General features: G+C 37.0%; 1 protein-coding gene across 7 annotated transcripts in view; it reads right to left on the bottom strand.

The window, feature by feature from the left end:
• Positions 1-13,224, bottom strand: part of myo3a (myosin IIIA) — a 72,340-nt gene that overhangs the window by 43,054 nt on the left and 16,062 nt on the right. For all 7 annotated transcript variants that reach the window (XM_016673276.1, XM_016673278.1, XM_016673279.1 and 4 more), the window contains exons 4-6: positions 7,572-7,676; positions 7,346-7,445; positions 1,744-1,820 (exon numbers count right to left, since the gene is read on the bottom strand). In XM_016673276.1, coding sequence (XP_016528762.1) covers positions 1,744-1,820; positions 7,346-7,445; positions 7,572-7,676 — 282 coding nt within the window. The remainder of the gene's footprint in view (positions 1-1,743; positions 1,821-7,345; positions 7,446-7,571; positions 7,677-13,224) is intronic.

Below are 13,224 nucleotides of genomic sequence, written 5' to 3'. Positions count from 1 at the left end.
ATCTGCAGCTTTAGATGGATTCCTTCTCTAACACACCTGGACCATTGACTCATTATGAGCCTCTACAGACCTGAATGAGGGAAGTCAACCTTTTGTCTGGGGTGTTTTAGCAGGGATGCACTCCTGATTTGTACCGTCAATGTGGCCCATTGAGGGGGCCAATATGCTGAAGTGGCCCTCAGTGAAATTGAGTTTGACACCCCTGCTTTAGACCAACATTTACAATATCAGAGCAAGACAGAGAAACTCCTGTTAGTTTATAAATCGTGAATTACTTGGCAACAACCCAGAATAAGAATCAAACATGGAGAACCAATATTTAGCTTTATATCTCTCTAACCTTTTTGTTTTTCCTTTGGTTTTGTTTGTATTTCCTTTTAATTAATGCAAAGCACTTTGAACTGCCTTGTTGCTAAATAAATAAAAATAAAATCACTTTGCAAATCACTTTGCCTTACCTTAAATTATTTTTAATAAGCTCAAAAACTAAGCACTATTTCTGCCGGGATGCTAGTCTGGTAGACTAGGTACGATTTGGGACCAAAGTCGCAACATTTGTTTCATTTTCAGCTGCTGCAGTGTCAAACAAACCAAACCCTTTGAAAAACCAGTCCCCTCCTCGCCTGTGGGGGGCGCTGAACCAATAACCACTGAAGGAAACAACATGAAAACCTCTGAAGAAGACAATGAGTGCAACTTTCTTCTTTACAAAATGTAAACAAAAATGTAGAAGCGGTAGATTTTAGCATGTTTAGTAAAGATCACAAGACATTTCTCCTGCAAGCGTTAAATTTGAGTATTTGTTTTGGTTGTATTTACCCAGAATCCACTTTTAATCTCAGTAGTGACTTAAATGAAGATTAAATAAACTTCTAATCTGCGCCTGTTTTATCATTTTGAATTTTTAACCCAAGAATACAATTGAAAATATGAAAAACATTATTTTGGGGGGGGAGGTTTAACCAATTAAAAACAAAAATCATAAAAACCTCATTCAATTTTTTATGTTTTAATTTATGGTTGTCGATTAAAAATGGAAATAATGAATGACACACTGACCTATACAGTTCTGTGTTCTAGTTTAATGTGTTTTAACTTTAGATGTCCAAGAAATAAGACAAAAATTAGCATTTTGACCAACACTTCAGCATGGAGCCTAAAAGGTTAACTGAATTATATATTTATTTATGTTTATTGTTTCTCCTTCGTCAATGGAGAAATTAAATTATTGTTGTGGAAAGCCGGATTTGGTTCACTTTACAAATGGTACTATTTTATCACATTAAACATATTAAAGTTAACTGGGACTTTAGGTGCGATTTAAGTACAAATCCTGTTTAATAATTTATGTTTGCATATTTCTCTATAACAAAAAATATGACCATAAAGAAATTGGCTTCCTTTATGTGTAACCATCGAGAAAGACAGTAGACTGAATTGAAATGATTCAATAATAAAATCTATATCAGTCGGCTATAAAGAAGAAAAACTGACATGTCAGTAATGACAGAAAATGGCCACTTTTAAATGTGATCATTTCTGTCCAACGGCTGCCTGTAGTTTGGGGGCAGAGGGGCATGATGGGACATGAATGATGGAGGCTGCCATTTTTCCTGCACATTGTGTTTGACGGCGTTATCTCTTGGATCATTATGAACTGAACTGCCCACTGGGATCTGCTCCAGGCTAATGTAGTGGAAAAAGACGAGGCTGGGGAGCTTTTATGGGGCCGTTTTCATGTACCTCGGGGGCCATCCAGAAGGGGGTTCCTACCGAAGTGTTCCTCCTCAGACGGGTATTTGTCAGCTGGGCTGAAACACCTGCAAGGAAAAAAATATACACACTTCAGTTAGCTTTGCCTCAGGGCTCAATGGAGGTAATAATGGACAGATGCAAAGCTATTGCGTCTCTCTATTTTTAAATGTTTTTCCCCTGCCGATGTGCCTTGTTTTTATTTTTTATGATAAATGTTTACTGTAAATCATAATGTAATTCTTTTAAATTCCTTTCAGGAGGCTACAGATGAAAATGAGCTTCTTTGGCTAAATCTGGCATATTCATATTGATAAATATCTATTCATTGTGTTTCTGTTTCTTGCAAAGATCAAATCTGTTGCTAAAAGTCATGATTTGTCAAAATTTCAACAAAAAGCAGGAGCATGCTGCTCAAATGTTCAAGATCAAACCATATAAAGAAGTTTTTAGATCTTTTCTGTGACACACATTCTGTGCATTCAGATAGAAGCATTAAAATTAAACATTACTTTGAATTACAAATCCTCGTGTGACTGTGTCAGACTTTGCTGGACATCTCGAGAACAACATTTGAATATAATTCAAATGTAACAAGCCTTAGTAGCTGGAGATAGGGTACAATAATTTGTAGCTAAGTGTTTTGTTTATATCGCTGGGACTTTAATGCATTAATTTCGATTAATTGTTATTAACTATACATTTCTCATAAATTACGAAGTGAGAAAGTGATATATTTCATAGGATTAAATAAGAGGTAACTTCTTAATACTTCTTTTCAAACAGAAAATTAGTGGTAAGCTTATTATTTTTGTTCTTGGATATGTGTCCAAGTGTTTCATCTTGTCCTACTTGTTAGTTGTTCGTTTTTAAAAAAAATTAATTACACAGATTTTATTGAGTTAGAATTTTTTTTATATACGGAAGTCCCGAGGCGGAACCTTTGTGTTCGCATGTTTCGGTACATCCGTAAATCCGATGCACAAGTAACATTCGCAAACAACTACGTGGCTGCTTCTTTCTGCCCAGTGGAGATTCATTTTTCCTTCGAAAAACAATCTGAAGCGACGATGGAAATGACTACTGTTGTGTTCAAGTTGTGCTAAAACGAGTTAGCTTATTAGCTTCTCATCGAATCTATGCAAGCCGAAAATAGCATCTTAATGCTAAACATGCTAAAGCAGAGCAGACGTCAGCTCCGCATTTCTAAAATAAGTATATTTTTAATTACATAGAAGGTGTATAATAACACTTTGCACCAATCTGATGGTTGAATAACCTAAATAATAGATTTAAAAACAATTAATTTTATTGTTGATCTCATGTGTCTATTTATTGAATAATTTAGCAGAAAAGGGAGTTTTGGTTATAAAAAATATTGCTTATTTTGATGACAGTTTTATAATAAATGCGATTAATTACAGACCCTATTAAAACCTTTCAGTCGAATCCCACTACTAGTTAATAAATGAGAGATATTGTTTTCTCACGCATCCTTTATTTGTGCAATATAGCGAAGCATGGAGTATGCTGGCCCGCATTAGGAACTCTGGTCCAGATGAATCAGCGTTACGCCATGTTGGTTTGTGTCCCTCGGCTGGCTCCGACTGAAGCGAGTTGAACCCAAAGCGCAAAAATGGCCTCCAGAAAAAATAGAAAAACATCTACTGACACAAAAAGGCAACTCTGGGGCAACATGTTGCTGCAGAACTCAGCCTGAACCTCATGAGTCAATGTTTTTATTGTCCGTTTTAATTTGCTGAAACTTTAGCAACAAAAAGTTGCTTAAAAGAGTTGAGTTTAATGTCTTAGTTTTTCTCAAACCAAATCAGGACTTGGTAGGTATTAAGCCAGAGTTGGTGTAGCAATAAACCTGATTAGAATAATCCTTTATTTGTCCCTCACTGTAAAAAGTAAAAATCTGTACTGCTACAGGAGCAAAGTAACCAACAAAAAAGGTTTAGGGAACATTTCTTCAAAAATATGCAAAGACAATTTGCAAAAAAGAAAAGAAAAAGAAATGTACACTAAATGTACAGAAGAGTGAAATAAAGTGTAGAAACCATCTGAATTTGTACTTTTCAGATTAAATGACTTTAAATATTTGAATATTTAGGAAAGAAGGGTGGAAGTAGGAAGGAAGAAAAGGTAGAAATGCAAAGGAGAGAAAGAAAGGAAATAAAAAGATAGAAATTAAAGAAGGAAGATAAGAAAGACAGACAGCAAACTTTCTAGAAATGGAAGAGGGAAATAAACATTTTTCTTTCTTTCTGGTGTTTTCTTTTGTTTTTTCCAAATCTGGAAAACACTGGAATCAGGAAGTGCCATATTTTTCTGCGTATAAACTCTGAGTGTTATTCTAACATAAAGTGGCTTTAAGGAAAACAAAGCTGATTATCCAGATGGTTAAATGTGTAACTAAGATTAAACAGGAATGGGTGTCTTCTATTCTAACCCAGAAACAAAGAAATGTCTGTAAATGCTCCTGCCTCTGCAGAAAGCGCCTGTAAAACCCAACTTTGAGCAGCTTCTGAATCGCTGTGGCAGCGCAGGATGGAGAAAAAACACTAGAGCGAAAAACATCAAAGAGAATTATAATCATCTGCAGCACAAAGCTGACACACACAGAGCCAGGCAACGTTGTATTGTTAAAATCCTCCCCCCAAAAAATCTCTAGACTTAAGAATCACCCAACATGAGTCAAGACAAACTGAACATCCAGAATAAGTCAGAGTAAGTAAACAACTCATATTGATATTGCCTCTTTTTTCCTGGCATTAGCCAGAAGTGGACCTCACTTAATAACCATCACAGAGAAAACACTGACAATTAAAATATTCATGAGCAAAGATCTCCACTCATTCTTCCGCTCCTCTTTCTTTTTGGGTCCGTCTCTTTGCCATTTTGTCTCCATTGGTGATGAGTCACAACAGGGGCTTTATCTCCTCATCCACCCCTCCACAGGAGAAAAAACCCACATTAATCCCAGCAGCACGACGCAGTGCAGAGTAAACCGCCAGTCGCTTTGAGTCACCGTGTCACACATCAGCATTATTATCCAAACTGCTCCATCTTTCTCTCTCAAGGCTCAACCTATATGAAACCTGTTCCCCTCCTCCCCTCTGGAGGCACTGCACCAAGAACCACAGAAGGAAATGACAAAAAAATCTCAGAAGACATAAGCGCAACTTCCTTTTTCACAAACTGTAAATAAAATTGGGGTAGCGACAGGTTTTAGGATTTCTCTTTTGTCTTTAGTAAAAGACCGCAAGCCATTTCTCCCACTTGCGCTAGGCTATCGAGTTTGTTTTGGTTGTATTTACCCAGAATGCCCTGCATTTTAGTCCGCTTCCTGCAGACTAAAGTGGTGGTACCACACAGCATCTCTTACCTAAATCATGTGTTGCATGACGGCAAAGCTTGAATGGAAAGCTTTTATTGCAAAGACACACTGCAGATTCAAGATGTGGAGAAAGAAAAAGTTTAACTCATTTTGCTTTCAAATCTTTCCGGACAAAATCCTTTTCATCATCTGGGCTTTCCTTTGGGTCACTGACTATTATTTGCATTTTAACCTCAATTACTAAGCTTTGCATGATGTGCTTGCTTTCAAATATGCTACGGTCAATCACAGCTTTCCATTTGTGGCACAGAAAACAACTCAATGTTAACCTCAACTTGAAAACAGTGTTTTGAGATGGTATTTGTATGGATATGGCTCAATTGCTTGTTAAACCATATAAATTAAAATATTTAAAAAATATATATAGATGAAATCTAAATTAGCAATAGTGCTTCTTTCTTTTTGACCACAGACCTGCTTGAGCCTTTCTGCTCATCGCCACACTTGGCCACGCCCCTCTGTCTCTTGGCTCCGCCCACTTTGGTGGAATTTTTTAATTTTGTCAATTATGCTATCATAGAGCGATTAGTCACACTAGTAACTTAACCCAAACTTTTTTTTAACTGTATTAAAAAAAACATACCCTTGTTTAAATTTTTTCAGATTACAGTCTTAATATAGTTTACTTGTATTGAAGTAGTGGTACAGAGAAGCTGTTGGCGAAAGACTGAACTGAAAACTGTTGAATTGAAGAAAACTAAATCTATTTATTTTATAAAACTAATAAGTGTGAAACTGAAGAGTCCTAAAAAAAAAAAGCCTGGAACTGACATGTTTAGAAAATGTTATTTGTAATCAAGTTTTCTAATCTTTTTATTTAAAAATGCCTGCTGTGCATTAAAGGGAACCTAATTATGGCAAATTAACATTTTGCACATTTTCATTTTGGTCTCAGCTGCTTTTAAAAACACCCCAAGCGTTTAATAAAACCACCTCGCTGGATTTTTGTTCGCCAAAAAGTGAATGTATTTTTTGCCTTTGGGGAATGAGCTGTTTCATATACCTTCCAAATGTTGAGTCACAATCTAAATGTACTGTGCCGTTACCTAGCAACCGCAGCTGAGCCCAGCCCCATTACCTAGCAACCGAACCTGAGCTCGAGCAGCTGCTTTTACTGCTGTGTTCACTGTACAACGGCTGCTGGAAAAGACAAGTGTTTTGCTGTTGACTTACCACCCAGAAACCTCTTGCTGCATTCTTGTTGGTTGTGCAGCAGGTTCAACTTCTGCTTTTCAAAGATGTACAGCTGTATAATTGTGCATCTGTTTGCAGCCATTTTCACATGCGAGTGTAAACATTTAATTGGGGTCGTGGCCAGCAGCAGCTTATTTGGATTTAAAGTGACAAGAGGCCCTAAAACAGCTCATTCTGACAGAATATCAAAACAGAACAAAATCTCATTATCTAAGAATTATTTTTTGCAAAAAATGTAATGAAGATGCTTTGTAGCGCCCATAGACCTATCCTAACCTGTTATAATAGGTCAACTTTAATAAAATATCAGCAATTTAACATTGGCTATTTCTCTGGATGTTGTATTGTTGAAAACTTTTGCAATAAATGGTGAAAGCAGAAAGCTGCGATGGACTTGCTGCGCATTAGCGATTCCATTAAACCCCCCTCCACTCTGCTCCTCTTCATATAAGAGCTGCACCCTCTGAGCTACAAGAAAAGGCTTTTAAGAGAAGGCCCACAATTAGCAGGCAAAATGCAAACCTACACACAAGTTGAGGGAGGAGGTGGGGTGGATTTTATTTGTAATGAAAACAGGCAGCTGTTTTTATTTTCCCCTTCCAGCGCCTGAAGAAAACTCCGAATGAGTCATCTGCTGTAAATAGTCAGAATCACTTTGCCTATCATGAGCCCTTCACTTTGGTTGCCTCATTTGGTTAAGAAAGCCAAAAAAGCAAATGAGCAAAAGCAGGGGAAGAATAGCAGCGCTGCCCTTTGCTGTCTGGGGAACAATAGTGAAGATAGGGTGTAATGAAAAGTGTAATCATCAGCCGCGTTGGCGAGCTGGTGTAATTTTGTTTCGGCCTCTCAAGGAAACTAATTGGCGTCGCCGTTTATTTGGCAGGCAGCTCCCAGTAATGGGTTTGACCTTCTTCCGTTAAATAGAGCCAGAACACAATTTGGGCAGATTAGTGCCAGAAAGAGACGTAACGTTAAAGGATCTCTCTCTCTGCGTACCGAAGTCCACGAGTTTGATCCCTCCGTGCGTCGTCAGCAGGATGTTGTTGCCTTTCACGTCCCTATGGATGGTTTTGTTGATGTGCAGGTGCTGCAGGCCCTGTGAATACAAGAGGTTAACTTTTTTTGTTGTTCTTTTTGTTAAACACCTGCTGGTGTAATTACCTCATTTTGAATCTTTTGCTATCTTGTCTTCCCCCTCTTTCAAGCTAAAACCAACCCTCACCTTCAGAGCTTCATGCAAAATATAGGCAATAATGGCTTCCTCCATCCTTTCTCCTCTTTTCAGCATGCCTTTGGCCAGATCCGTCACAGAGCCGCCATTGCAGAGCTGAAAGGGATAAAAAGGAAATCTACAGTCGAGAGGACAAAACTCAACACGAGTCAGCACGAATAGCTCAGCTTACACAACATTTTAAATCTACAGGCGGAATATTTTACACAGAGAAGCAGCGAAGGAAGAAATCAGAAGATTTCACAGAGAGAAAAAGTCATTCTGTCAGTCTATGGAGGCTTATCTTCCAGAGTGAGCTTAGCGGGGGAGAATGTGCACGGTTTAATCTGAGCTTTAATGACTAAACATGCAAACTGTCCTCAAATGCACACTGTAAAATATGCTTAAGGCAGAAATCTGTAGTAGTGATGAAAATTTGTAGTTAGAGCTCGATAAAGTTAAATTCAATTGGAAAAACAAAATCTAACTGACCATTATGTAGCTAATGCAAATATACAAAAAACTAAAATATTACATAATGCCTGTAAAAATACAGAAATGTCAAGTGTTTTATGGGCAATAGAATATTCAATATAAAGAATATTCCAGAACCGCACAGCATTCTGGGAAAGGTGGTGGAATCAACTAACTCACTCACTCTTTGGTTGCCTAGCAACTCACTCATTCTTTGGTTGCCTAGCAACTCACTCACTCTTTGGTTGCCTAGCAACTCACTCACTCTTTGGTTGCCTTGCAACAGCTTGTTGCCACAGCAGCAGTTTAATGTCCCCGTTGTGTTTCATAACTGCTTAAAAATAAAAAAACAAGGGCGATGTGTAGCACTTGAATTTCACCTTTATGGGACGAAAAAAAAACTAAATTTGTGGTTTTTATTGACAATATGCCATAATCATCAAAATTAACACATTTAATGCTTAAAATACATCCCACTTTATGTAATGATCTATTTTAAACACAAATCCGCAGTAACTATTTACTTTGACTTGAGTAACTTTATGGAAAAAAATTCACTTCTTTTTCAAAGAGTTTCTTCTGCCTGAATATGCCATTTTCTATTTATTTTTCTTCTACATGCCGGAAATTGCACATAAATTTATATTTTGTCTGTTTGATGATACCATTTTAGGAAATTAAATCTGATTTTCTGATCTTTTTCTCAGTACCTGAGCTGCCCTGAGTAATTTCTTGGAAAGCTACTTTTTTCTCTTACTAGAGTAAGAATATGTTGAGTTAGTGCTACTCTTATTTGAGTAAAATGTTTAGTTATTCTATCCACCTCTGTTTTTAAATAGTTTTCTAATTCAATGAGGTGCATCCGTGCTAACAGCATTCTTATACTGCAGCAGAATATTCTAGACAACAAATAGGCATCCTTATTGTGTTTGTCTGTGTTTTCTTTTTCTATACCGCAACACTATATGGACTCTGCTGTCAATAGAGATCTCTCTCTTGGAAAATTACAGAAAATTACCCTGTAGGTTGCCTTGGCAACAATAATAACCCCTAATTTGGGCCTGTCTTCAGGAGATGCCAAAGGTATAAGAGAAATAAAAACACGGAGGATGTCAGTCACCGTGCTGAGAGCTGAAAGTGTTGATTTTATGCTCCAATGCTTCTTGTACACAAAAATATTCGCTAAGTATGGCTTAAGAAACACTCTTCATGGATAAATCAACTGTCTATTCTGTTAGTTTGGAAGATATGTCAGTTTTAATGCATATTTTTACACATTACTGCACATTTAAACATTTAAATTCATTTTATTCCAGTAGCGTTACTTAATGTATTGACACTAATTATCCAAGCGTTCATTTTCTGTCTGAGTCGGAGCGACGATCTTAAATATTCTCAAACCTTCCCTTCTTCAGTCACACACTGCAAAATGCGACAAAAAAGCAAAATACTCTTTCCATAGTAGTTTTGTGTCTTTTTAGTTGCATCTTGTGAGAATTTTAGTCATCAGTTTATGTGCTTGTCTTTCTTGTTAACCAGAACTTCCAGGGAAAGTTTAACAGAAACTTTAAGCCCAAACCCTCAGAAGTTCAGCCGCCTTCTAAAGTTAAATTTCATTTTCATTTATTTGCTGCTGCTGAGAGTTTCCGGCCTCGGCTGAGAGCTGGCATAAGTTTTTATCGCTCTGTGTAACGTCTTGTTTTCTATCCATCTATCAATCCGGCTCTCCATCAGCGGCCCAGCGGGCCTGGCAGGATGGATGGTACGCACAGGCAGCTTGATCACTTCAGCTATCAGGCGATCTGCAGTCCAGCAGCGAATACCGTGGAGAGCTTTCAAACAATGAGCCGCACCTTACATCCATCCGTAAGGTTTCATTGTTTGAAACCCTGCTACATATGATGTGTAGCAGGGTTTAATGTTGACAATGTTATAGACGTGAAGTTTGTGAAAATGTGTTTATTTATTCTTTGAATTTATTTTGTTTAGTTAAGATGTTGCTTCTCCAGACATTTATTGGTGTTTCAAGTTTTATTACGCTGCTCTTGGCAGTTGGTGGTTACCGTAGCAACCAGTAACTGACAGCTCCGCCCCTTTTTTTCTGTTGCCGTCGGTAACTATGATCAAGTTTCTTTAAAAGTATTATATTTTGGCACATATTTTAGACAAACTTTAATCAAATGCAAGTTTTTATATGTAGTTTTGCCATGTTTTGTATTTGTTTTTAACTGTTATTATATTAAAATTAAACATGTTAGCTGCTCATTGGGAGCTATTGCTCTGTAGTTTGTTTAGGGTTATTTATTTTACTTGATTTAATGCATAGGATTGATGTTAACTTGATTTTCTGTTTTGTTAGAATAAATACAGTAAAACTGACTGTATTTATTGTGATGTCAACCTACTGGATCTGAGACTAACATAGAAGGATTAAAGACGTACATCCATAATAACCAGAACTATGATGTTCTGAATGTTAAAGGTGAAGGTTTTTGGTGCTCACCGTTGGAAACCAGAGTTAGAAATGAACATTTCTGCAATGAGGAATTAACACAAGAAGCTTCAGATGTTGTTTCATTTAAATCGTATCCCACGACCTGGTGAAGCGTCTCCAAAAATGATAATAATACTAAAAGGCAACGAGATTAAACTTTCATTTGAGTGTCACCTTATTAATCATGACTATCTCATTGGTTTTTATTAGATGTGATGTTCGGATAATCACGTAAACCTGGGAGCAAAATTACAATTTGATCACACAATCTGTTTAGACAGATTGAATCCAACCGTCAAGTGGAAGAGTTACACGTTTCCATGGTTACGATGATAAAAAGTCAAGTCAAAGGTCAAAGCAGTTCTGAAAGGCATGAGTCAGATTTTCTCAGTTAATTTTATTTCCATGTAATAATTACTGTTGTTTAAAAGGTTTATGAAAAACATCTGCTGTGAAACTTTAAAGAAACGTCTTAGTTAAAAAAAATTAAAGTTCTGTTCAGCTGAATAAAGTTATAGTGACTCCATGAATTGATGTGTTCAAAGCATCTGTTCAAATTCAAAAATAGATCCCAGAGGGAAATTAAATGTTGTTGTCAAAGAGTTATTGTAGATGGTGATGGCTGTTCAGAGTTACCTGCTGATTTTGTCATGTAGATCTGTTTATCATCTGCATAGTTATGATCTTAATACTTCTTATAACCTGTGCTAGTTGCTGTTGATTAGGAAAAACAGTTTCTTCTTTACGTAAACGTAATAAAGCACCAAGAAATGCATAATGTCAATAACGGCATGCAAAGCACCTCTTAATCCTTTGTGTTTAAATCAGAATGTTTATCATTAATTTGAAAGGATCATCTTCCACCCACATCTTCCTTTAGTTTTCACTGAGCTTTTAGTTTCAAAGAACACCGTGAATATTAAGTGGACCAGTCTCCGTTTCAAACCAGGTCAGGTGCTTGTTTAGTCATGGAAATGAAGGCCGTCCATCAAAGACAAGCGGAAGATGTGGATGAAACAAATCTAAAGATGAAACAAATTTAGTGCTCGTTTGATGTCTGATTCCTTTCTATAATAAATTCAGATTGTGTGTGGGGGGGGTTCTTTATTTTTTATCTTTAATTTATCATAAATGACTGTAAAAAATGTGTTTAGAAAGCAGTATGTTTGTGTATGTTGGATCACGTCCAGAGGAAAACAGCCCCATTGTTCCTGGAACCTCGTCATTGTCACAGGCATTGCAGGTGAGGTATCTACTTCCTGACAGCGTTTATTATAAAGTCTGAATGGGGATTAAACTTTTAACCCTCATTGTTAATTAACGTCCGCAGAAGCAGAGAGGATGAGACGCTTACAGCTGATCTTATGCAGAATCATACCTGTTTCCTGTTTCTTTTTGTTTTGCTCATGTATTATTGACAAAGAATTGATAATTATAGCAACATCTTCAAGTTTCTTCTATGGCTTCCATCCAAACAAACATTCAATTCATAACAGGGTTTTATTTTAACAATATCATCGATGTGAAGTTTGTCAAAATTTGCTTATTTAATCTTTGAATTTATTTTGTTTAGTCGATAAGTTGTTTCTCCAGACATTTATTAGTGTAGTAAGTTCTGTGACGCTGCTCTTGGCAGTTGGTGGTTACCATAGCAACCAGTAACCGACAGCTCCGCCCCCTTTTTTCTGTTGCCGTCTGTAATTATGGTTAAATGTTAGGATTGGCTCTCTGTTTTCTTTACAAGTGTTAAATTTTAACATATATTATAGACAAATGTAACAACCTGTATTTATAGTGTTGTTGACTGTTTCAGGTACTTTTTTTTTCCAAAGTTGTCAAAAATGGTTGAGAAATATACTGTATATAATATTGGTAAAAATCGGTTATCACCCATAATAGCAATATTATTATCAAATATCGGTACATTTTCATAATGGTGCGTTCCTAATTTTACGGTGAGTTGAATAGCTATTTTTTTCATAGCAACTGAACCTCTAAGATTGTAGCAAATTTCATTTTCGAGATTGAAAAAAATTATTTTTTTAATTTCGTGACACGATAGAAGAAAAAGAATGAACAATATACAATACAATAGGGAGACTTGGGGAAGAAATGAAGCGGTCTTTAAAATCTTGCCTTTTTTGACCCTTTTTAAATTCATCCTTTGAAGCAACATTGGCCTCGCAAACGAAAAGCAAACCCAAATCAGCGTCTCACTTTCAATCAGAGAACAAAAGTCGCTCCCTCTTGCATCTCTTTTTAACCTCGTTAAGCTTCCGCACATGAAAGATTGCTCATTTCTGCACACATCTGCAATCATAAAGGAAGCGCTCCACAGAGTCAAAGCCAAAAGCTCCCAGACCTCAATGAAGCGGCTAACAAAGAAGAGGATGCAGTTCGTATGAATTCAGCTCATAATGAGCGGTCTGCCGCTAAAGGCTCCTCTCAGCGCTGCAAGAGGAACAAAATTACAGTTTGAAAAGGAGGAGCAGTAACCATGGTGAGTGACCACCTCTCTTCATGCTTTCCTGTCATTTACCTCCTGAAAGTCCATGTGCAGCTACTTCACAGCACACACACAAACTAATGAATACACAACACCAACACACACACTCAGTGAACCGTCAGGCAGCGACTTCAGCATTCACTGCCAGAATTAAATGCCTCACAAGAGAAACGTGAAGGCAAGGAGTACAT

This window comes from Poecilia formosa, unplaced genomic scaffold (genome assembly GCF_000485575.1).
Source record: "Poecilia formosa unplaced genomic scaffold, Poecilia_formosa-5.1.2 Scaffold72, whole genome shotgun sequence".
NCBI classification, from domain to species: domain Eukaryota; kingdom Metazoa; phylum Chordata; class Actinopteri; order Cyprinodontiformes; family Poeciliidae; genus Poecilia; species Poecilia formosa.
This window is presented reverse-complemented; position numbering and strand designations above follow the sequence as displayed.